This window comes from Podarcis bocagei (assembly GCF_964188305.1).
Source record: "Podarcis bocagei genome assembly, chromosome: 17".
Lineage (NCBI taxonomy): Eukaryota > Metazoa > Chordata > Lepidosauria > Squamata > Lacertidae > Podarcis > Podarcis bocagei.
The window spans coordinates 20,138,593-20,164,975 of NC_138143.1; the positions used below are offsets into that span (position 1 = coordinate 20,138,593).

The following is a 26,383-nucleotide window of genomic DNA, read 5'->3' on the forward strand; positions in this document are numbered from 1 at the left end:
AAAAGGTCAAAATCTAAGGTAATACTATGTTTAATTTAAGATATAAGTAACTGATGAAAAGTATGTTAAATTTAGAGGTATAGTATTTGAAAAGTACAAAATAAGGTACGAAACAAGGTAATAATTTGCTGATATCTTTATTATAAAGAATGCAGGGTAAGGGAGATGCGAGGAAGTCCAGTTAGTTATATAAAAAATGTGTTGAATGGTTGGTTTTCTTTTCTTCTTTTTCTTTTTTTCTTTTTCTTGTTCTTTTACTTTTTTCTTCAGTGTATGTTTCTAACTTTGTATTTGAAACCTTAATAAAATATTTATAAAAAAAGAAGAAGAGAAAATCCTTTCGCTTTTCTGGGGCTCAGGGAAGTCTCAGAGCCGGAGGTTGGGGAAGGGACCCCCTTTGCTCTGCCCTCTTCTCCCGTCTTAGATTCGCATGGGGGTCCCCGCCCGAGCTTGCCTGGCCACCGGGCCACACAAGGGCCGCGCTCTACGCGGCGCACCTTGCTAGCCGCGCAGCTGTCCTCCGCGGCTGCGGAGCGGCCCTGCGCCGGTGCCCAGCCCCTCTGGGCGCCCGCTGCGCTGCCAATGACAAGCGGGCGACGTCGCGGGCGGGGAAGGCGTCGCTTTCTTTCCCGATCCTTCATCCTCCCAGTCTTCCAGCCCTTTTTTGGGTTGGAAGCTCGTCTCGTTCGCCCTTCTCCTTTCTTCACCCTGCTCCGGGTCGGGCTCAGGCTCGGGCTCGGGCTCGGGCTCCGGGTCGGGCTCCGGCTCGGGCTCGGGCTCGGGCAGCCACACCGTCGGCGGTGTTGGCGATCGGCGGTGCGGGGGGATGGCCCTCCCGGGGGAGCCGGCGCTGCTCAATGGGGTTGCCAAGGAGACAGGCCGGCCGCCCTCCTCCCCCCGCCGCGCCGGTGCCCGTTATCGAGCTGGTGCGCGCCGGGCGCCCTATAAAAGCCGCGGACGCGCCCACCGCCGCCCGAGATTATTGGGGGGGCTGAGCCCCCCCAAACGAATTTTTGAGGGGGCTCGGGCCCCCTCAAGCCCCATGGAGTCGGCGCCTATGGCATTTTCCATACCTGATGGTAATAACTGGTCAGATTAGCGAGTTTTATGATTTGCTCTGCACTGCTAATAGATCTTTAGAAGCCTATTAATGTGCTCTCGTTTTTACACAGAGTAAACCTGCACACTAAAAGCTTTGGTAGGGGCTGGGGAAATTCTGGGGGTGGTTTAACAAGATTGAATCTCCATACCAAGCAGAAAGGAATTCTAAAGAGGGGAGGGGAAACCCGTAACTGATTATGGTGCTGTTCCACCAAGAAAGATCACTATACGCTGTGAAATAAGAAGGCAACAAAAAAAGCATAGAACATCAAAGTATTCCCTAAAACTAATGTTTACACATTAGTTGTGATGCATGGAAGTGAGAGCTGGACCATAAAGAAGACTGGTCGCCGAAGAATTGATGCTTTTGAATTATGATGCTGGAGGAGACTACTGAGAGTCCCATGGACTGCAAGAAGATCAAACTGATCCATTCTGAAGGAAATCAGCCCTGAGTGCTAACTGGAAGGACAGATCCTGAAGCTGAGACTCCAATACTTTGGCCACCTCATGAGAAGAGAAGACTCCCTGGGAAAGACCCTGATGTTGGGAAAGATGGAGGGCACAAGGAGAAGGGGACGACAGAGGACGAGATGGTTGGACAGTGTTCTCGAAAATACCAGCATGAGTTTGACCAAACTGCGGGAGGCAGTGGAAGACAGGAGTGCCTGGGGTGCTCTGGTCCATGGGGTCACGATGAGTCGGACACGGCTATACGACTTTTTTACACGTGAAAATAAAAATCTGAACAATCCACACATAATATAATCAATACAATGATATTGGGCAACACTAATGTGGAGCATCAATATTGATATCCATTTTACATCCATGTTTCTTTATCACAGAACAAAACAATGGTCAGTATGCTTACTTTCGAACATCTCAATCTGATTTTCATTGCTTTAAAGTCAGAGGTAACAAGCTTCCGTCTAAGCAAGTTTACTTAGCTTAGATCCGTTATTCCTTTAACACAATTCAGTTAACCTTTAATTCATAATTAGGGAAGTCAGGGAAGAATGGCTTTAAGTTCAAAGGCCGATTCACTCTTTCACTGCATAAAGTGAAAACTATGATAGTAACTATTAATATAAAAAGGGTAGTATTTATTCCAAATTAATTGATCCAGAATCCAAAGGCATAAGCTTGCACACACTGACCCTTAACGCTCAGCTGTTTTGCAGCTGCTGTATTGCAGGCTTACAAAGGTTTCTTAAAAACATTTAGCAAAGTGCCTAATTATGATACCCGCATTAAATTCATAATTATACCATAATTTGGAATGCTCCTGTTCAGTGTGCCAGGCAGCCTTGCCTTTTTCCAGGATAGGTCATTCCAACGGATACGTCATACACAGCATTTGATCAATGGAGTAATTCAGTAAAGAAGACATGGATGCACTCCCAACATTGTGAGTGATTACCAAATCACCCCACGATATATATATATATATATGTATATATATATATATATTCTTTTTAAAAAGTTCTGTGAAGAAAAGCTGCTAGGATTACGAAAGTATTCCAGTGAGCGCATCTCGTTAAATATTTTTTATACAGGTCTTGTACAGCAATTGCAAATGAAACATCTAACATGTCTACAAGGATCAGGGAAGATTTGTGCTAAATCCCAGCATGTACTATATAACTCTTGCATATTTCCTGTTATAACCAACAGATGCTCTGCATTGATTTCAGCAACTGCTAATTCTTTCTCTTTCAGAAACTCTCGTGTGTTGCAACACTGCATTATGAAACTACAAACTACTCACAAGGCACAAATTGGGCCTTGTAACTGCTATATTAGAGAGATTAATTTGCCTTTGCAGCACCCTGCAGAAGAAATTCTAAATCACTTCAGCCTGAAGTCACCCTGAGTTCCTATTGCAGCGGTGAAATTTTCCGTAGGGGGAACAGTTAGGACCAGAGGCACCAACTTGTGAGGGTGATTTTTTTTTTGTGGGGGGGGGGGAGAGGCAGCAATGTCATGGCGTCCTGATGTTGTGTAAAACAACAACAAACAAACCTATGGTCACATAAAGCATACTCAATAAACACACAAGATGTAACCAGCTGTGTTCTTAGATACAGGTAAATAAGGTATACTATTCATGTATCAAATCATAAATTTCAACAGAAGTAACTCATAAAGTTCAACAAACGAACAAAGCAGAAGACCCAGTGAGTCAGATCATTTTCTAGTCAGTTCGTGCATAAGGTCCATCCGTGTAATAGTGTCTATTCCACCTGTCTGTTCATAAGCTCCAAACAATCCACATGAAAGGTTGTAAACGACCTCGGTCCAGTATACCTGAAGAAGCGTCTCCACCCCCATCGTTCTAGCCGGACACTGAGCTCCAGCTCCAAGGGCCTTCTGGCGGTTCCCTCACTGCGAGAAGCCAAGTTACAGAGAACCAGGCAGAGGGCCTTCTCAGTAGTGGCACACGCCCTGTGGAACGCCCTACCACCAGATGTCATAGAAAACAACAACTACCAGACTTTTAGAAGACATCTGAAGGCAGCCCTGTTTAGGGAAGCTTTTAATGTTTGATGCATTACCGTATTTTAATATTTTGTTGGAAGCCACCCAGAGTGGCTGGGGAAGCCCAGCCAGATGGGCGGGATATAAATAATAAATTATTGCTGTTGCTGTTGTTGTTGTTGTTGTTGTTGTTGTTGTTGTTGTTGTTGTTGTTGTTGTTGTTGTTGTTGTTGTAGCAGTTCCACAGAATCCTTTCACAGAGTCTAAGACAAGGATTTCCGGAATATTGGCCTTGTTTCACCGTCCTGGGCTTCATCAGTACAGTGGAACCTCGGGTTAAGTACTTAATTTGTTCCGGAGGTCCATTCTTAACCTGATACTGTTCTTAACCTGAAGCACCACTTTAGCTAATGGGGCCTCGCACTGCTGCCACGTGATTTCTGTTCTCATCCTGAAGCAAAGTTCTTAACCTGAGGTACTACTTCTGGGTTAGCGGAGTCTGTAACCTGAAGCGTATGTAACTCAAGGATTTTGGGAAGGTGGCAGAAGGGCTCTTGGATCTGTTGGAGCATTGTGCCTCCTTAAGCCAGATACAAGCTTCCTGAGCTTTGGGAAGGAGGTGCCAGGGGAACATTTAAGCGACTAGCCTAGTCCACGGACTGCACGCCACTGAGAGCTACAGTCACACATCATGTTATGTCCACTTCATGTTACGTTCTTTCAGGTTACGTCCCACAGCGACCTGGAAGTACCAGAAAGGGTTACTTCTGGGTTTCACCGCTCGTGCATGTGCAGACACGCAAAATGATGTCACGCGCATGCGCAGAAGTGGCGAATTGCAACCCGCGTGTGCACAGACGCGCCGCTGCGGGTTGCGTTCCTTTCATGTTGCGAACGGGCCTCCGGAATGGATCCCGTTCGCAACCAGAGGTACCACTGTACATGCAAATTAAAAAAAAGCAAATGCAGATAATGTGGAGTTTGAGTTTGGACATGTTATAGGTGTAACATATGCCCAGGTGAATGTTTCAAAATGAAAATATGACAAACTCAGCAAGCTGCCATTGCCTTTAGGAGTTTGGTGTGAAATGTCTAGCCTCCCTAAGATGCCACTGATTATTTAACTATGCTGCTCAACAACAATGTTTATATTTCTTTGAACCAATATTCCCAGTCACTAGAGACGCGCAGTGCCGGAAACAGCTGAGCTTAAACTTGAGAACATGTGCCATTTAAAATGTTTATTTACTTAGCAGCCAAGGGTCAGATGGTTTAAATTAGCATGGCAGAGCTGAGGCACACGTGTTTAGGGACTAGAAAACATAGAAAATCAAATGGTGCTTATTCCCCTTGTTATTCATGTAATTGTGCAAGAATGCAGTTTCATTCTTGTTCCCAGGCCTTGGCTATATGAATATGCCATTGTAATTTTATAATTTCCTATAAAAGCTCATACTTAAAACTAGCATAAAATGGGAAAACACTTCCACAGACTCATGAAACTAATGTTTGTTCTAAATAGAAAATCAGAACTTACAATTCCCTTCCCACCTGCCAGTGCGGACAAAGCTCAAAGAGTTCACCTCAAAACGTGGAGTATTGCAACACAGTGCACAATCAGTCTCTCATTATTTCAGTCAGAATCGAATTTGCACAAAGAAGTGTCCACAGTCCCATTATGTTAAGGTTTGTGATGTGTTTTTGCATCATTCAGCTATAACCTCTGCGCTGAAAGAAACCTTCATGAAATGAAAAACATGGAAGCCAAATATTTTCCAAACTTTATCAAAAGCTACTCACTGACAGACACTTGGGAGCAACTAGGTTCCTAACTGGTTTACAAAATGGTCCCTACAGTCTTGAATCAATAGGGAAAGATGTCATTTGTATCAGTGACAGTAGCATGCCAACAGGAAATGCAATCAGACTCCTTTCAGCTACTTTCCCATTGTGGGTCATGTGGCCACCGTGACTAAACTGCTTCTGGCGTAACGGAACACCATGACGGAAGCCAGAGCGCACGGAAACGCCATTTTACCTTCGATTCTAACTGAAATCATGAAAGACTGATTCTGAACTCTGTTGCAACACTCCATGTTTTGATGGGTTCTGAGGGTTGCAGAAGTTGTTTCATACACTCTGATAGCCCCATACACTCTGATAGCCCCTCTGATAGCCCCTAGAGCAGGTCTGTTCAATAGGTTGATTGTGATCTACCAGTCAATCACGGGTTGTCCCTGGTCAACCCATGTTGATTGCGAGCTCTTGACGCCCCCCCCAAAAAGCTCAACAACTCTGGTCAATCCAAAGGGTAGATCACTGCCAGTTTTAGTGGGAGTAGATCACAGTCTCTTGGAAACTGGACAGCCTTGCTCTAGACGATGCATTCTTCTATTTCACCCCCTTCAAAGTGAAACCTTTTTTCTACGTAAGAATGGCATGCCCGTGTTCACTTACTCTGGAAATAAAAGTGTGCTTCAGCTATTAGAAGTCTGGAAAACGTTTATCTGAAACTTACTGTCCTCCTAAAATGATATTTGTAAAAATCATTCCTGTGCCAAGTGAATTTCTCAGCGTGTGAATAAGTAGGCTGATTAAATAGCACTCATCAGACACTCAACCTCGATCAAAGCCATGCCTAGCAAATCAAAGAGAAGTAAATGAACCAAAGCTTTACATCAAAGCAGAGAGCAATATTAAAATATAACCAAGACTCTTAATTTTTGTGTTTAAGGTTAAGCCAGTACTTAACAGTGTAACATATCCCATAATTAAGATGAAGAGGTCAAAATTTAGTGGTACATATAATGGTTGCTAGGAAATATATGGCTAGTTAATATATTCCACTTATATACAGAAGAGTTCAGACAGATGACTGAACCAGAACTCCTTATAATATACTCTCTTATGACTTACGCTGCTCTATCAGAGATGGGTGTCTGAAGTTCCTGCTTCAGCCATCACGCTGTCAATAGTTTCCTCACTGCTGCCCCCCTCCCTGCCCTGGAGGCTAAGGGGGTGGTCAATTTATGGAGAAAAAGACCTAACATTCTACTCAGATTTTTAATTAAATGGAAGAAATCTGCTGTGTCCCCAGATTTCTGCTGCATACAGAATTTGGGGGAAACTGTTCTGCAGTCGGGATTTCAAGAACAGGATAGATTTCCCCATTAAAAGGGGTTTACTGGCCTGGTTTTTACCAATTGCTTTAAATTAAGTTTCAGAAACGGTAATCAGTAAAAATCTGCATTGATCTTCTATTGATTTATAACTACTAGAGCTACCAATGGCCCTCTTAACTTCATGAGGAGATGATTGACCATGTCATCTGAACACAGAAGCTCTGGTGCCTACCACTGGAAAATCAGACAAGTAGTTGTTTGGAATTGTTTTTTTTTATGACAAGGAGTTAAGAAGCATAAAACAAGCAAGTGGCTCATCTGGTTTTTAATTAAGAGAATTCTAGAATCTCTTCCTAGAAACTTAATGAGGCATTGAAAGGGTTAGAACTAACAATCTAGATTGCGAGCCACCCTGGAACAGAAGCAAGAAAAACAATTTCAGGCAAAATAGCTGGATGATGACATTCTTTGGATAAGATATTGGAATATTATTTGATACTTTGCTATATTACAAAAAAAGAAGCACTGTAAAAGTCATCAGAAGTTCAAGAGGGTTATTGGTTTCTATCCAGATACATTCATTCACCCGCCAGACTCACCCTTTTTAGGAGAGTGTCTTTGTATTATTTGTACAAACTTTTAAAATCTCAGTACTGATGAAAAGGTCACTCAGGCAGTTTCATGCATGTGAAAAAAGTTGTAGACACAAAAGCTGTGTCCTGAAAATAACGGGGGGGGGGGCACTAAAATATCTTCAGCAACCAATCTGCCCTCGATATTAACTTGTAAAAATGACTCATTTAATATCTTTCAAAAGAGTTATCAAGAAGGCAGCTAGAGCAAAAGACTCCCAGGTCTTCCCTAAAATGATTGCCTCACACATCACAAAATCCGCATGGAAAACCAATTTCCTACAAAGAATTAATGAGGCATTGGCATGCAGATTATTAAACAATCACATATTCAGGTTTTGGCTTTTTTTACACGCACAAGTCAGTAATTAATGCAAACAGATACCCTGTGCAAGCATTCATATGCAATTTCTACCTATACATAGTGTCTGGTGTGCAGGGCCCGGTTTAGGTTTGATGAGGCCCTCAGCTACTGAAGGTAATGGGGCCCTTTATATGTCCAGCTGTCCTTTGTCAACAACAAATTGTCGCTGTTTTGTGTGTGTTGAATATATGATATGGACCTGATAGATATCGAAAGCCATTTGCCCATGTTGCCATGCAACCAGTCCATGCAAAATGTAGGCACCCTATATATAGAAATGAGCAAACCAGTGATATTTTAGGGAGCAGGCTAGTAGGCGGGGCCCATGACTTACATCATAGGAGCCTACACAACACAAAACACTGCTGCTGTATGTAGGTTTCATTTTATTTGTTTTTATCTTATATTTTGGAAATGTACATCCAGTTTTTTTCCCTTTAAAAATTTTGGGCCCCCCAAGAGAGTGGGGCCCTAAGCTATAGCCTGCTTAGCTTATACAGTGGTACCTCGGGTTACAGACGCTTCAGGTTACAGACTCCGCTAACCCAAAAATAGTACATCAGGTTAAGAACTTTGCTTCAGGATAAGAACAGAAATCGTGCTCCGGCGGGGCGGTGGCAGCGGGAGGCCCCATTAGCTAAAATGGTGCTTCAGGTTAAGAACAGTTTCAGGTTAAGAATGGACCTCCGGAACAAATTAAGTTCTTAACCCGAGGTACCACTGTACTGGGGAAGGAAAGCAGTCCGTTTGTATTTGACGAATTCTTCATGCTTTGCAAATCTGCAGATAAGTTCAGCTGGGAAATGTTACAAAAAGAGAGCCAAACTCTTTCAAAATAAAAAAGGTTTCAAAATAGTTTTATATTTTCTTCACTTACGAGAGGCAAACATGTTGTCTTTTGTCTTTTTTTTTTAAGGAAATGCAGCAAGACTTCAGAAAGATTAAGTCATGTTTACACGGAAAAATGAAATCCCCCCGGCTAAATGTTATGATGTGTGTGCAGAGTTTCAGTTGAGTTCTCTCCAATAAGCCCATGGAAAGCAGATGGCAAACCTTCACGTGCTCTGTATAATATATGCTACCTTTTAAAAATGTTTACTTGCTGATGCATTGCTGATGTTCTTACAAAAAGCAACAACATCTGCCAAATGCACTCTTAAAAACCTTATGGTTCTGGATCTTGCGAGTCCAAAACCAGATGATATTCGCATCTACAGACTGTGCTGAATGTAAGGATGAATGTGTTTTGACTATTATAAGCTCCAGAGTGGCCACAAGTAAAATTTTCATTTAGCTTGTGAAGTCAGATAAAGGCACAAATTTCACATTAGAAAATTCAATTTGCATTAATCAACCATCTTCACTCGACAGCCTATGGTGAAACAGATGTGCTTTCAGGTCTTTTTACAATTAGCGAAAACAATCAACTGACAAAACTGCTCAAAAAGATATGCGTAGCAATCTCATTTGGCTAAGAAGAGTCTTCAGAATGCATTCAAATACACTGATAGTTCTGATGCCTATAAATGGACAAAAATGGAAGCTTTTCAGGAAGCTCTTGTGTCATACATCTGTCAAGAACGTTGGATTGTAGCACAATATGAACTCCAAATTGTTCATATCCTTCCCTGGTCTTCTTCCAGTTAGTTCCACCACCAACCTGCCTCGTTATCTCCTTAATTGAACCTGGCTTTCCTCCAGGCTTTTGACTTTGGATCATACCAAGTCTTAAAAAGGTAAAGGGACCCCTGACTGTTAGGCCCAGTTGTAACCGACTCTGGGATTGCAGCACTCATCTCACTTTATTGGCCGAGGGAGCCGGCGTACAGCTTCCGGGTCATGTGGCAAGCATGACTAAGCCGCTTCTGGCGAACCAGAGCAGCACCCGGAAACGGAGCGGTACCTATTTATCTACTTGACATGCTTTCGAACTGCTAGGTTGGCAGGAGCAGGGACTGAGCTACGGGAGCTCACCCTGTCGCGGGAATTCGAACCACCGACCTTCTGATCGGCAAGTCCTAGGCTCTGTGGTTTAACCCACAGCACCAATCTTATACCCCAGTAAATGCTGGGCAAGATCCAACATCACACCAGTAGATACAACAGGACTTCCAACCTTCCAGAACAGATTTTGGTATATGCAAGGGGCTGAAGTAAAAATGGTTCGTGCAAGCAGAAGGTTGTTGTGCAAGTGGGATTGCCCTTCTAACCTGGTGTTGTCTAGTTTGACCAACAGTGGTTCAGAATGATTGCAGTCACACCTGCAGCAACCTAATCCTTTTGACTCAGGTGTGGGGAACCTTTGGCCCACCAGATGTTGATGAACTGCAACCCTAATAATAATAATAATAATAATAATAATAATAATAATAATTTATTTATACCTGGCCATCTGGCTGGGTTTCCCCAGCCACTCTGAACAGCTTCCAACAAAATATTAAAATACAATAGTCTATTAAACATTAAAAGCTTCCCTAAACAGGGCTGCCTTCAGATGTCTTGTAAAAGTCTGGTACTTGTTGTTCTCTTTGACAGCTGGTGGGAGGGGATTCCACAGGGCGGGTGCCACCACCGAGAAGGCCCTCTGCCTGGTTCCCTGTAACTTGGCTTCTTGCAGCAAGGGAACTGCCAGAAGGCCCTCGGTGCGGGACCTCAGTGTCTGGGTTGAATGATGGGGGTGGAGACACTCCTTAAGGTATAGTGGGCCGAGGCCATTTAGGGCTTTAAAGGTCAGCACCAGCACTGTGAATTGTGCTCGGAAACATACTGGGAGCCAATGTAGGTCTTTCAAGACCGGTGTTATGTGGTCTCGGCGGCTGCTCCCAGTCACCAGTCTAGCTGCCGCATTCTGGATTAGTTGTAGTTTCTGGGTCACCTTCAAAGGTAGCCCCACATAGAGTGCATTGCAGTAGTCCAAGCGAGAGATAACTAGAGCACCAGACCTAGCAACATCCTGGGATGATGGAGGTTGCAGTTGAGGAACAGGTGCAGGGCTGAGTCAAACACATCACCACCATTGTTTTATTTGTATATCACCTTTCCATAGTCAAAACCATGCTTGCGGCAGATTAAAGCATGAAAAGATTTACGTAATTAACAAACATAAAATGCGCAAACAGTAAATAAATGCATCGGAAAGTACGCAACCCAATGGAACGATTTCCACATAAATTATAGTAAGATCTAAAAATAATGGATGAATATCAATAACAACAACAAAACACCCTAAATAATGCCACTGCCCATGAATCTGTTCAGCCATCCACCTGTCCTCCTAGGCCAGGTGGGAAAAGGCCTGCAAGGCAGAAATAATAATAATAATAATAATAATAATAATAATAATAATAATAATAATAATAATAATTTATTTATTTCCCTCCCATCTGGCTGGGTTTCCCAGGACTCACAGCCAGGATGGTCTCTGGTCTTTTATGCAGCCTTTGCTTCTGAAGCTGGAAGAAGAAGAGTTTGGATTTGATATCCCGCCTTTCACTCCCCTTCAGGAGTCTCAAAGCGGCTAACAATCTCCTTTCCCTTCCTCCCCCACAACAAGCACTCTTTGAGGTGAGTGAGGTTGAGAGACTTCAGAGAAGTGTGACTGGCCCAAGGTCACCCAGCAGCTGCATGTGGAGGAGCGGAGACGCGAACCCGGTTCCCCAGATTATAAGACTACCGCTCTTAACCACTACACCACACTGGCTCTCAGTGTGCCCGTCAGTCAGTCAAACAGGCAGTTTACTAGTGAATTTTGCACTGATAAGGTGGGGAATTTATTAAAACAACCCCTTTAAGCTCAGTTCTTTTACGTCACCCCTTGGACACGAACAGCTGATAAGGCCATTCATTCTGTTTGTTATATGCATTCGATATTGGCGCTACATGGCACTGAAGTCGGAAGTGACCTGGAAATGTCATAAAGACGTCACTGAAATGTCACTAAGAGGGTGAAAGGGGGGCAGGGTGGGGTGGAACAGGGTGTTTGCAGGCTTCTTCAATGGGTTTCAATTATACATGATTTCAATGATGTGCGCGGTGCCCTTGGAAAGTAACTGCTGCATAAACGGTGGGCTGCCCATACTATTGGGTGGAGAAGACCCCTCTGAAACTTCAAAAGCAGGCATCCCCAAACTTGACCCTCCGGCTGTTTTGGGACTACAATTCCCATCATCCCTGACCACTGGTCCTGTTACCTAGGGATGATGGGAGTTGTAGTCCCAAAACAGCTGGAGGGCCGAGTTTGCGGATGCCTGCTCAAAAGGGTTTGGCAAAACAGAAGAGGCCACCTCAATCCATGCTTATATCCGTAGTCATATTCGCAACCAAGAAGAAAAAAACAGAGACTGACCTGTACATTCATGTTGCAGCCCTTTGCCATAGTATCCTTTTTCACAGATGCACTCAAACTGGCCCGTGTGGGTCCCACATTTGCAGCTCGCCATGATATCGCAGCAGCTTTCGCCCCCGTCGCAAAGGTAGGAACAGTAAGATATGTCTTCTTGGATGTAGCTACCAGAAGGCAAATCTGTAACCGCACAGAGGGTGAGTTGGGAAGGAAACAGGGTTCCAAACAAACAAGCGAGTTAAGAGATAATACTCGTAACTATGGCGAAAATAGTTTTTTAATCAGGAACATTTTAACTTGGGGTGCAAAACCTGAAACGAACCAGAAGGATTTGTTTTGAATGTCATCCACATTCTTTGCTCACCTCTTAATGAGGCAAATATTTCATTGGCTACAAAGGAGAAACTGGGCGGCAGGTTGGGGAGAAGAACTCATTGGTTCCCCAGTGATGCAGAAACGATCCATTCATACATTTCCTCCTCTGCCCTTAAGCACCTACAACTGTATGTTGGACCTGACTCACTGGATAATTCTTCTACATGAGACTCAATTAAATAAAAGCTGCAGAAGAACAAAGCAGAAATATAATTGTTCTTGGTTGCACCATATGCTGGTGTATAAAATTATGACACCTCCTTTCTAGATAGCCTCTCCTCCTTCCAGAGGGGAGGGGTTGTGAGCGGGAGCCGTGTCCTGTGTTGGCAGGGGATGTTCAGGCCCCCTGTGTCAGCTGACCCAGCTGCCGTGCCACGCCCCCTGGCAGCCAACCAATCAGGTGGAAGCTGAGGGGGCGGGGTTTAGCCGCTCATATGTGGTTGCACTTGTGGTTGGTTGCCTTGGTTGTCCAAGGGGCCTGGTAGGAATTTTTATCCAATTGGCAAATTGGCACCAGCCACTTGGTTTCTCGCCTACCTCATAGCAAATCGTCACAACTTTTCAGGTATTGGCGGTTAGGCATTGGAATATGTTTGTGTACTGGAGGGCAGAGTGTGGCCATCGCCTACCCCTCCACTTTATTGGTATTCCATTAAAGGAATCTGGCAGTTGTGGATCCTGTCCGACGCCCTTGCTGGTGGCTAAGGCCATGGCACGACCCCCGGTGACATCAGGGGGATCTTCCAGTTGTATTTGCATCAACAAGCTCCTCCTACTGGTGATTACCCCTTAATAGACTCCCCCCTTCCTGAGGGGGTGGAGTCATGCTCCGTTCTTTTTATCCAGTGCCTAAGCCAATACCACTCACATGCTGTAATCAATAAAGTTGTGGCCTTTTTTTAGCCCATTAACCTAATATACTGCATCCTTGTGTCTTTCTTATCCTCAATTGGGTGGCCAGTCCTCCACTCACAAACTTATTCTGAGGCTCTTAGGGGTGACTGGTTTGACAATTTGCAAAACTGATTCAATTTAAGATGCTTCGTGTTTCAAAGCATTATTTAGAAAGCACTGCCTGATTCTTAGAAGGTGTGATCAACTTTGATATCAGCTTATCAAAGAGCAATTATTTTCCTGGCAGACAGTACATTGTAAAGTACTTAATAACATTCACAGGTTGAAGTAGTCCATGGACTATTCATGAAGTGTTTGAATTTGCACAGGAAGTCAAAGAGTCACCCCTCTGAATATCTTACCAAGTTAATCAGATAAAGCCCTTTATAGTCAAGTGGCCGAACAGGAACGTCATAGGCAGTGCTCTAAACATTTGTTGTGACTTAATAATGATTTCGGTGGTCGGAGAGGAAATCCCAAGAGCCTTGGTGTTTGTTTTTATAAAATGTATTTCAAGACTGCGCGATTCCAAAAGCACCCAAAGGCTTGAATTCGAGCCTTGTGCAGATGCTCATGTCATGGACTGCAGGGGTTGGGCTAGATGGCCGTCCCAACTCTACAATTCTATGATTCTATACGTAGAAAGAAACGTGTGGAGGAGGAGCAAAGCGTGTTCTCCTTCATGGAAAGCACGTGTTGCGGTGGGGGCTAACAAGACACCCACTGTTGCTGGGCAGGAAAAGAGGGTTGGCCACCATTTTAATTGAGTCCTTCTTGTTGCTGGGGAGATTTATATGTTGCCATTTTGTGACTGACAGCCATAGTCTTTGTATGCCCTGCGTGCAGCGTTGAGCTTCCTCTTTTCGCCCACCCTCCCTAATTTTAGGGCGGTTTTTTGCATCTGACCTTGCTATGCCTGCCATGGGGTTGTCTGCTTTGGGGCAGGGGCCCGGTAGGAATTTTGTCCATTTGGCTGATTGGCTGGAGCCATTTGGCTTTTGCCTACTGCGTAGCAAATCGTCACAACTTGTAAGGTTGCGGTTAGGCATTGGTTTTATGAATTGGTTGGTGGAGGGGCATGGATTGGCTGTGCCTGCCCCTCCAATGCTGCTACTGCAATGGTATTCCATTAAAGGAATCCAGGGGCTCACCGTGCTCTTGTCCGAACCCCTGTCAAGGAGCTAGGGCCATGCAAGAGCCCCTGGGAGCATTTGGGGAGAGGTGAGGGCTGTCTCTCTCCCCAAAATGTTTTCCCTTTCTGACTTCACAGGCTTATGAATGTCAGTCTGTCCCTGTGCGGGGTCAGATGGTTGCAACCAATGCCTAAGTAACCACTCACATTTCATGTATTGTAATAAAGTTGTGGCCAAAAACCTTAAACAAAAATTATGTGTCAATTGTGTGTTATTTATGGGGTGGGTTGGGGACCTCGACATGCAACTAGGATTGCATCAGTTGTCCCCAGCTCCTGACCTATGGGCATTTAGTATACCACCCAGAGTATTTGGTTTTGTGAGCAGTGTACAGATGTCATTGTTTTGAATTATAATTATTATTCAAGGTGCTGATTACACAAGAGCAAACATAGACCTGAATGCTAAAGCAAGTGGAATCTAAATGTGTGGTGTGCACAGAAGTGGCTCACTAGGCAGGGAGAAGCTGCAAAGCTATAATAAATAATAATAATAATAATAATAATAATAATAATAATAATAATAATAATAATAATAATAATTTATTAATTATATTATTTATACCCCCACCCATCTGGCTGGGTTTTGCCAGCCACTCTGGACAGCTCCCAACAGAATAATAATAGTAATAATAGTCATAATAATAAAGTGATAAAACATCAAACATTAAAAGCTTCCCTAAACAGGGCTGCCTTTAGATGTCTTCTAAAAGTCAGATAGTTGTTTATTTCCCTGACATCTGATGGGAGGGCATTGCACAGGGCGGGCGCCGCCACCGAGAAGGCCCTCTGCCTGGTTCCCTGTAACCTTACTTCTCGCAGGGAGGGAACCGCCAGAAGGGTCTTGGAGCTGGACCTCAGTGTCCGGGATGAACGATGGGGGTGGAGACGCTCCTTCAGGTATACTGGGCTGAGGCCGTTTAGAGCTTTAAAGGTCAGTGGCAACACTTTGAATTGTGCTCGGAAAGAGTGCAGGTGGCATATAAATGCACTAGCAGAGACAATTTGGTGTCCCTGCCAGCATCTTTGCACTACATCAACCTCCCCAGCCCCTCATGCCCCACTCCTTCCCCCTCCTAGTAAGCAACAGCGACCCACCTGCCTGGGAGGTATCATAGCAGCTTCACTTCATCTGGCAAGTGGCTTCTACACGTGCATAAATGTGAACTGGCCACACCCATTGCTGGCATGTGGTCCTCAGAGGGATGCTTAATTGTCTGTCCCAAAGAAAGAGCTAGCCACCCCAGAGTTAAGGTGAATCTTACGCTCAGAATGTGTATCATGGCATTCACAGGCCTCACGCTTGTTTTCTGAATGTTTGGGTTTAGCATTACTCCATTTGTGTATCTAAAAGGATGGTTTCCTTCAGCGCCTGAATTTTCAGTTGATCAACTATTTGATCAGGATTTCCTGATTAATGTAGAATTCAAATAAATAACAGAAGTTCAGTGCGATGACAATATTTCTGAATGCCATGAAAGTATTCTACATGGAGTGGAATGTGTTCCATTTTATCAAAATTCAACTGGGAGGCAAGTACCTTCATGGAGGGCTCTGCGAGCCAGAGCTTCAAACTCTGCGAAACTATGAAGCAAGTAGCAATGTTCCTCCTTCGGGTGAGACGCCATGTCGTTCAGCTCCCGGATGTTGCCTTGCCATATCCCGAACGTGAAGATCTCGACTCCAAATTCACGCAAGGACGCTGCAATGGGCCTGGGGTCTCCTCCGTTGGAATAGCCGTCGGTAATAAGTAATATCACCTTGGAAGCATTTGCACGGGAGTGAAGCAGTATTTGCTGGAAGAAAGGGGGGTGGGATAACATCTCAAGGCCAAGTGCAAGCAAACTGGTGACCTACTCATGGTCTTTTCAGCCAGGGGGGCACTCCCTTTAGTTACGCTGTTTAACTGCAGCTTTTCAAGGACCACCCAGCATTAAGACTGTAAGATCAACAAGCTTTCAGCAGCCAGTGTGGTTAAAATGCCAAGTACTACTGACTCACAGTTCACACACTTATATTCGGCCTTAATACAGATGCTATCAACCGGCCTTACAGGCAGTTTCTTATAATGAGAAGTCACCCACTTTTGTAAAAAAGCAAACCCAGACACAATGATCTGACATTCACCACTAGCGGAAATTGCAAATATTTTTTTATCAGTACTTAAAAAACTCTGACTTGAAATATTAGATTAGATGGCATAAGAGCATCACACTAGATTAGCTTGGTGAAGTATCAAGTGAAGTTGAGTGAATGCTGCTGATGCCAGCTGAGTTAGATCTGTTCTCTGAACAAATGCACTGCATTATGGGGCAGAATCATAGAACTGTAGGGTTGGGACCCCTGAGGATCATCTAGTCCAGCCCCCTGAAATGCAGGAAGATGCAGCTGTCCGTCACGGGGATCAAACTTGCAACCTTAGGCATTATCAACACCATGCTCTGGCCAACTGAGCTATCCATAAAAGGACAACTTGATGCAATATAACTGTGATTTGTGTATATTCAGGAAAACATTTGGGGATCATACAAGCCCTCTTCAGGAGGTCTACTTATGTGTAAAGCCAAAACATGAGCACAGAGAGTTGCAGTGCAAACCTCTGAAGTGGGGGGGGGGCCACGCTCCTGTGGTTGTGGAGGCTTCCTATAGTATTCAGAACCCATATCTAAACAATGCACAGAGCTTTCATGAGTTCCCTCCTGCTTCAGAAGTTTGTTCTCCAACTCATGGAGGGTGACTGAGCTAAGTTGCTCATTCCCACTCTCTCCCCTTGTATACTGGTTTTACACAGAGGAAAAAAGGTAAAGGACCCCTGGATGGTTAAGTCCAGTCAAAGGCGACTATGGGGTTGAGGCGCTCATCTCGCTTTTCAGGCCAAGGGAGCCGGCGTTTGTCCACAGACAGCTTTCCAAGTCATGTGGCCAGCAGGACTAAACCGCTTTTGGCGCAATGGAACACCGTGATGGAAACCAGAGTGCACGGAACCGCTGTTTACCTTGCCTCCGCAGTGGTACCTATTTATCTACTTGCACTGGTATGCTTTTGAACTGCTAGGTTGGCAGGAGCTGGGACAGAGCAATGGGAGCTCACCCCGTCATGGGGATTCGAACTGCCAAACTTCCAATCAGCAAGTCCAAGAGGCTCAGTGGTTTAGACCACAGCGTCACCAGCGTCCTTCCTACAGAAGGAGAACCTGAGGAGGGCCACACACACAAATGCTCCCCCCCCACTGGAGATCATTTTCTGGGATGCTGCTCAGCTGCAGAGAAAGGAAATAGCGAGTCGGAACGTGGGGAGAAAATTTGATGGGAAACAGAATAATTTATCACCTTCTGCTCTAAGAAACAGGCCACCTTTTGCTTTGGGAGGACAGAACCAGGTTAAAACATAAGTTCTACTCCTCTGTTTTAGCCCCACATAATCTATGGCCCCCTGAAATTCTGATACACAAGATTTCTCTTTATCCTAAGTTTTGTCCAGAAGTTCATTTAGGAGTCACCTGTGGGCAACCTCGTCATTGGGCCTAATTATGCCTCTCATAAACAACAGAGATTATATATATGCCCTGCATTTTTAAACTTTCGGGTCATGTTCACATGTTTTGCTGCTTCCTCAGCTGAAAATTCCAATATAGCCCCAGCTGCCTCAGAGTCAGACACTCCTGGCTGGTCTCCATTGGCTCCAAACAATGGACCCACAAGGTGGGTGGGGGTGGGGTGGGGGGTGTCGAAGGAAAACAAGAGACTGTGGTTTCATTCCAAGCATTGCAATATCACAGCTGAAACTACTATGTCCAAAACACATAAAACACAAGCAAGACCTTAGGGTGTGACGAACCTCTGCTAATCTTCATATTGTACTAGAAGTACAGAATATTAGAATATGTTCTTAATTACTCCTTTTTCTTATACCAGAAAGTCCTACCTTTGCCAATAAACCTGAACGGCGTCTATACTTTATATGGTGTTTCTTTCTTTTCTTTTTTAAAAATAATTTTTATTAAATTTTCCATTTTAACAATCCAATCAAATCACATTAAATATTCCAAATTATACAAATACATATCATATAGTCCGAATATTCTGCCAAATTATAAATTTTTATTGGGACTTCCCATGCTTCAAGTTCGGTGGGGCTCTGATCATCTTATGTCTCTACTGCCTTGAGTTTCCAATAGTTCCTTTAAATCTTCCTGTTGTTACCCTTATATGGAGTTTCTTTCTTTCGTTTTTTAATTAAAACAATACATTTTTTTAAACAACATCTAGAAGGCCACAGGTTTACCAACCCCTTTTTTTTCTCCTGTTGAGAAGATCAACCATCATTTCACACACCCCTTCCCTTAAATTTCATGTAATTTTTCCAAGGACATGTCAGCAACATGAAATGTGTTTGGTGTGAAGGAATGTTCCAAGGGGAAGAAACGTTTATTTACATGTCCACAGTAACTAAGGACCCACATTAGAGTGGCTCTCGTTAACACAATGAATATATTTACATTGTGGCAATGTGGGACAAAGTATTTTTGTACCTGAATTTAGTGAGATAACAAGGATATGCAAGATAATACAATTACTAATATATTTTTGAGTTTATCTGGCTAAGTATTCGATCTCTTACAACTGGAAGAAAACACACTCCACGGTAGAAGAATTTAGGGTGAATATTCCCCATAAATCTTAAAGAGTAAAATGCTGAAGCAAAGTTTGAAATCTGGTCCAAAGTGGTTGTAAAAAATTCCTTAAACTCTCGTAGAATTAACCGTGCAATTAGGTCCCTTAACACTTTGTAATTGATTAACCTGTCAGTTCAAAGTCTGCTTTTTCAGTAAATGTTTTTCTTCACTCCACTAGGAAAAACTCAGCTATTTTTCTTTCTCGCACCACTAAGTAAAGATAACTAATTGCATTCCTTCCTTCAGCACAGCCAGCAACAGTAATATGACTGCCTTTGTTTCTTCTATCACAAGGAGTAATTGCACGTCCCAGAGAGCAGGAGATAAAACAACTCAGTGGCTATTCTTGATCTCTAGCAAGAGATCTCTTGAAAGAGCAACACCAAGGAGTCTTCAAATTAAAATTGTATTTTAAAGCAAAGGTGAATAACTAAGCACAGAAAACTAGGCTGTAACTGTATCATAAATCACAGAGCAGTGACTAACCTGAATACTCATTTGCATTTAATTAATTTTCATCTCCTTTGTTCGACCTTACAAATACAGTGGTACCCTGGTTCTCAAACAACTTGATACTCAAACAACTTGAAACCCAAACACTGCAAACCCGGAAGTATGCGTTCCAGTTTGCGAACTATTTTCGGAAGCTGAATGTGCTCCGTTTTGAGTGTTACACTTCTGATTTGAGTGCCACACTTCCATTTTGAGAGTTCCGCTGAGGTCAGTCTGTTTTTGATATTTATTTTGTGTTTTTGTGGCTATTTTGTTTTGTTTTTGTGACTGTGTGGAACCCAGTTCAGCTACCGATTGATTGACTGTGTGACTGCAGTACCTTGTTTATCGCTTTCATTTTATGGAACAAGGGTCTCATTAGATAGTAAAATTCAGTGTTAAATTGATGTTTGAGGGGTTGTTTTTAAAAGTCTGGAACAGATTGATCCATTTTGCATTACTTTCTATGGGAAAGCATGCCTTGGTTTTGGAATGCTTTGGTTTTGGAATGGACTTCCCGAACAGATTAAGTTTGAGAACCAAGGTACCACTGTATTGAACTTGGGTAGTCAAGACGGCCAAAAGCTTGTCCTTCCTTCTAACTTCTGGATGGAATAACTTTACATTGTTGATTTCAGCTAAGATCAAAGAGCAGGCGGCAGCAAAAATCACAGTGCAGGAAAAACCATGGCTCTCCATAGCTCCATCCTTATTTCAGTTCAGCTGGTGATATATCACGAATGCTAAAAACCAAATATTGACCAGCCCTAATGTATTATCACCTTAAACATAGCACTACTGTATTGGCATTACCCCAGGCGAACATGCAGTGTAGTGGACGGAATATTGGACTTGGCCCAGGAAGTCTGGGTTGAAAGCTCCATTCATCCACAAAGCTACTGCTCAATCTTGGGTGAGTGACTATCAGGGGCTATTCAAACTGGTTGACTCAGCTTTATAAAATGCAAGACATCCATAAAACGTAGAATATGCGTTCTAAACTTTGCAGGCCAGGAATAAGACCTTCTGCAGCAGAATTCTATTCATTTCTAGTCAGAAGACTTATAGATCTCCTATGACCACTTTTCTGAGAGAAAGCTCCTTTAAATTCAATGGGGCTTAGATTGATTTGTGGCCTTTGGACCATAAGTCAATGGGTTACGGCTACAATACTCCAGAGCTCCTACCACACCACTTGTCCTTTTGTTCCAGAGGAACAACAGTTTACATCTCAATATCCCATAATGCACTTCCATAAAGATTTCGGGTATATTTCGGAGAGCCTCTTGGAAGAAAGGATTTGAGTCTTTTTGTGTAAACATAATGAAATAATTATTTTTAAATTTGGGGAAGCAAGTGAACATGGGTGAATAATTAAAGTCAGTAAAGGAGAAATATCACAAAGGAAACACAAGGAGCATAGGTGTAATACAATAGTGTTTAAAAATAGAGGACAGTGGCATAATAGCTCACAAGAAGAGAAAAAAGGTGGTTGTTACATTGAAGTGCAAGTTCCTCTATTCATTCCAGTAATGGCATTTCAACATAATAGAAGTCTTCTATAATCCCTACCAGGACAGGACAGTACTGTTTGTATCTCCAAGTTGCAATTTGTCTGGCAAGAAGATTCACAAGGTAAGAGCCCCTTAGAAAATGGACGAGATATATTAAATATCAAGAGAGAACCAATTACATCTGGCTGAGTCAATTTACAGCACACAATACTTCATTACGAGAAGATGGTGATTCTAGCATCCTCATTTTAGAGGATCAATGGATTATATTGGGAGGAATTGTATCATGCTAACAAATCACATTTAAAATAAATAGTGGTCCAAATCACTTATACTTATGTTCCACTGAATTCAACAGGCCAGCTGCCCCATTAATTTCAATGGGGCTTTAGTGAGACTAACCTGTCTTTGATTTGGGCCAGTGTGTTGAACTGTGTGACACTGAAATCAGTGGCAATTCCTCCAAGTTCTCTTTTTGAGAGATTTATGACCATGGGTGTCAGGATGAAATGAGTAGATTATATACCTCTGGAGATACTGTTCTACTGCTAAAGCTCTATCTAGCTCTAAGGATGTTGTACTCCAATTGCTGATGTTTATACTGATGTTCTGTGTGATTATTGAAATGGAATTTGTGAAATGCTAACCAAAACGAATTTAAAAAGAATCTGTGGCAAAATATCCTAGAGATAATACTATACCTTATGATAATATACCACATGGTTTCAAACCAATTTCTTGCTCCTTACCACACTGGGCAAAGAACACTTGGGATATTCCTAACTGGATTTGAAACCTATTTAGATACACCGAGCATTGAACAAGATCAATGATATACAGTGGACACTTGGGTTGCTGTCTCTGGTACCCTGGAAGATGCTTTCTGATATGCTGATACGTCAACGTAGTTCTCTGAAGAATGAATTACCCTTTGCTCCTAAAAACCAGCGGAAAATCCCAAAGAAACAAAGGTTACTGAAAAATAATTCCAGAGGAATAGGTGGGTTAAGTCTGCTGCAGTTACGAAGACGGAATGCTAAAGCAACGGAAACTGACAAATTTATTGTGATATAGCCTTAAAGGGACCCCTGACCATTAGGTCCAGTCGTGGCAGACTCTGGGGTTGCGGCGCTCATCTCGCTTTATTGGCAGAGGGAGCCGGTGTACAGCTTCCGGGTCATGTGGCCAGCATGACTAAGCCGCTTTGGGCGAACCAGAACAGCGCACGGAAACGCCATTTACCTTCCTGCCAGAGCAGTATCTATTTATCTACTTGCACTTTGACGTGCTTTCGAACTGCTAGGTTGGCAGGAGCAGGGACTGAGCAACGGGAGCTCACCCCGCCGCGGGGATTTGAACCACCAACCTTCTGATCGGCAAGTACTAGGCTCTGTGGTTTAACCCACAGTGCCACCCGCGTCCATATAGCCTTATGTCATAATAAATGTCTGTGTCTTCAAAAAAACTTTTTTTGGGGGGAGGGTGTTTTTATTTTAAAAGTTAGCCACTTAGCCACTTCATGAATTGCATGCACTCCTTTGAATCAAGAACTGCAGAGCTGTATGGGTGGCATTGGACCATTTTGAACTGTATGTGAATACAAGCAGCAGAATCCTATGCAATTTCACTCAGAAGTAAGGAGCACAGTTTTCAGTGTGTGGCTTACTCCCAGAAAAGTGTGCACAGAATTACAGCATAAGATAAATAAGCAAACAAGATAATGGTGTCATAAATGCTCTTGTGCAGCACGACTGAGCATATTCACGTAGAATTAAACCCCACAGACCTCAACAGGACTGACTCCCTACTAAGCTCGCATTTGATGGCAGCCATATCCACCTGAAATTTGTGGATTTACTTGCAAATTTGGTTAGTGTTAAGGTAGAAAGCAAGGAAGACATTTTACAAGTAAATCTATATTCAAGCAAGTGATGATTTTTATATTTGAACCACCCTAAGACCTGCAGGTACAGGATGGTATACAAATTTAATAAATAATAACATATATTTGAATTGGGAAATGCATCATGCAAACATAAATTATAAAAAACATTAATTACCTCTTACTTATTCCTGCTTAAATAAAAAAAAAGTTCCTACGTTAACATAAACAATTTTTTTTTTACCTTTTTCATACAAAACTCCCTGGACCTGATCCAGGCAACATTAAGCAACAGCGCAATCCATGTTTACTCAGAAGTAAGCCCCTCTGAGTTCTATGGGACTTGCTCCCAGTTAAGTGTGAGGGATACGCAGCTAGGTTAAGCTCCACTGATTTTAGTGAGACATGAAAGTATTTAACTTTGCCCTATATTTTATGCACGTCTTTAATAATAAATGTATTTGTGTAGGACATGTTACAAAGGATTTTTTTTTAAAGGACTGTGATTAAGTTGCAGCATAAAAATAAGATAATTTTAATGCCCCCAAGCAAGAGACTGTGAATAATTTCTGTCTCACAGAGCAAATATAGAAGCCTTAGCTTTACCTTATACTTTTGAGATGACAGAACAGTATAAAGATTGCTACTGAACCCTGATTCAATTTCTTCACCTACTTAGTGGATTGTTGTATGTTTTATGTTGTGAGCCACCTTGGGATGTTACATGAAAAATGTTATACAAATACCTAAAGAGTCATTTATTAAATAAAAGCTGCCACATTCCACTTTACCACATGACAAATGCCATGCAGATTTCCAGAGATCTTCTATGATATACACTGTGTATATATTATATGTGATGAAGTACCGGTAGGTTCCAGGCCACAAAAGCATATACCATAATGAATTTGTTATTCTTTAAGGTGCCACAAGCTGTCAGGAAAATGGTTACAGTCAAACCTCGGTTCTCGAACGCCTCCATTTTGGAACGTTTCGGCTCCCGAACACCGAAAACCCAGAAGTAACTGCTGTGGTTTTTGAACGGTTTTCGGAAGCCGAACATGCTACGCGGCTTCCGTTTTGAGTTTCTCTATTCTATTGAGGCTTCAGTTTTTGGTTGTCGAATGTTTCAGAAGTTGAACGGTCTTCCGGAATGGATTACGTTTGACAACCGAGGTTTGACTGTAGTACATGTGATCATAGCTTTCCTCAATAAATAAAGGCTCTTACCAAGTGGTTAACATGTGTTGAATTATTACAGCTGTTAACGCGTTAGGCAAGAGAAATGCATATAAACATAGAAATAATATTGCATGCTAAAACAGGTAACTCTCATTAGTATGGTGAAAATGACAATTTGACAACTTTGAGGCTCAAAAAACGAGTTAGATGCTGTCCTAAACATGCATTGATGTAATTTCATGATCTGAATGTTTGAACCGATTCCTATTCATTCAGTGTTGATAATCCTGGGAATCATTTTCTTAACCCCCCCCCCCAAAAAAAAAACCTTGGCGCAGCCAGGACTTTATTAGCCCAGAAGTAGAATCATAGAATCATAGAGTTGGAAGAGACCACAAGGGCCATTGAGTCCAACCCCCTGCCAAGCAGGAAACACCATCAGAGCACTCCTGACATATGGTTGTCAAGCCTCTGCTTAAAGACCTCCAAAGTAGGAGACTCCACCACACTCCTTGGCAGCAAATTCCACTGTCGAACAGCTCTTACTGTCAGGAAGTTCTTCCTAATGTTTAGGTGGAATCTTCTTTCTTGTAGTTTGGATCCATTGCTCCGTGTCCGCTTCTCTGGAGCAGCAGAAAACAACCTTTCTCCCTCCTCTATGTGATATCCTTTTATATATTTGAACATGGCTATCATATCACCCCTTAACCTCCTCTTCTCCAGGCTAAACATGCCCAGCTCCCTTAGCTGTTCCTCATAAGGCATCGTTTCCAGGCCTTTGACCATTTTGGTTGCCCTCCTCTGGACACGTTCCAGTTTGTCAGTGTCCTTCTTGAATTGTGGTGCCCAGAACTGGACACAGTACTTCTACACAGAAGTAGAAGCAACAGTAACTACCAACAACTGTAGAGTGGAAGACGAAGAGGATGGAATATGCAGAGCTGGCGAAGCTGACTGGGAAAATCTGAAACCAGCGTGATCAAGCTTTCCAAAAAGACTGGGGTAAATTTATACAATATTTGAAAGGCAACTGCAAACAATTAAAAACGCTAGCAGGACTGGCTTAAGAATACTTGTAATGATGATGGCTCTACCTCTTTACATATTCTTTTAAAAATGTGAAATGGTGTACAGTATTGTAAACAGGAAGAAACACAACTGTGATGGCAAAGTAAAGAATTACAGTGGTGTCCAAACTTTTCCCCCAAAAAGGGCAGATTTGATGAAGTGAAGGGCTGTGAGGGCCAACCACGGTTGTTGACCTTTTTTTAAGGAAATAAACTGCCATAGGGGGCAGATTAAACTGACCGCCAAGCCAGATTAGGCCCGCGAAAAGGACTTTGGACATGCCTGAATTAAGGTAACCATGAGATGGAGGGGGGGGGTGAGTTGACAAGCTCATATGAGCAAAAGTTAATTGTGAAAAATGAGGAAGTATTTATATACAGTGGTACCTCGGGTTAAATACTTAATTCATTCCGGAGGTCCGTTCTTAACCTGAAACTGTTCTTAACCTGAAGCACCACTTTAGCTAATGGGGCCTCCTGCTGCTGCCGCGCTGCTGCCGCGCAATTTCTGTTCTCATCCTGAAGCAAAGTTCTTAACCCGAGGTACTATTTCTGGGTTAGCGGAGTCTGTAACCTGAAGCGTATGTAACTCAAGGTACCACTGTATTGTAAAATGAAAACTTCATAAAATATAAACAACAACAACAAAACCTTGGAGCATTCCTTAGTGGGGGATAAGATGTAAGCAAGTGTGGAAGGGGGCTTCATTAGTATGCCTTACTCAGTATCCCATTAGTATCCCTTACCCATGAGGGAATGGGGTGAAAGGACCCCTGCCCCCACCAAGGGAGCAGAGGTGCTTTCACCCCAGCACCTCATGGCCCCAGGCTCGATGCATGTTTTTCCTCCCTCCACTTTTCAACATTGCAATGTAACACTATACAGTGGAACCTTGGTTCTCGAACAGCTTAGCTGACAAACAAATCGGCTCCCAGATGCCGAAAACCCGGAAGTAGGTACAGTGGTGCCCCGCAAGACGAATGCCTCGCAAGACGGAAAACTCGCTAGACGAAAGTTTTCCGTTTTGGAGGTGCTTCGCAAAACGAATTTCCTATGGGCTTGCTTCGC

General features: G+C 43.0%; 1 protein-coding gene across 1 annotated transcript in view; it reads right to left on the reverse strand.

Moving 5' to 3' along the window:
* Positions 1-26,383, reverse strand: part of SVEP1 (sushi, von Willebrand factor type A, EGF and pentraxin domain containing 1) — a 128,769-nt gene that overhangs the window by 97,667 nt on the left and 4,719 nt on the right. The window contains exons 2-3 of the mRNA XM_081175963.1: positions 16,044-16,299; positions 12,046-12,222 (exon numbers count right to left, since the gene is read on the reverse strand). Coding sequence (XP_081032089.1) covers positions 12,046-12,222; positions 16,044-16,299 — 433 coding nt within the window. The remainder of the gene's footprint in view (positions 1-12,045; positions 12,223-16,043; positions 16,300-26,383) is intronic.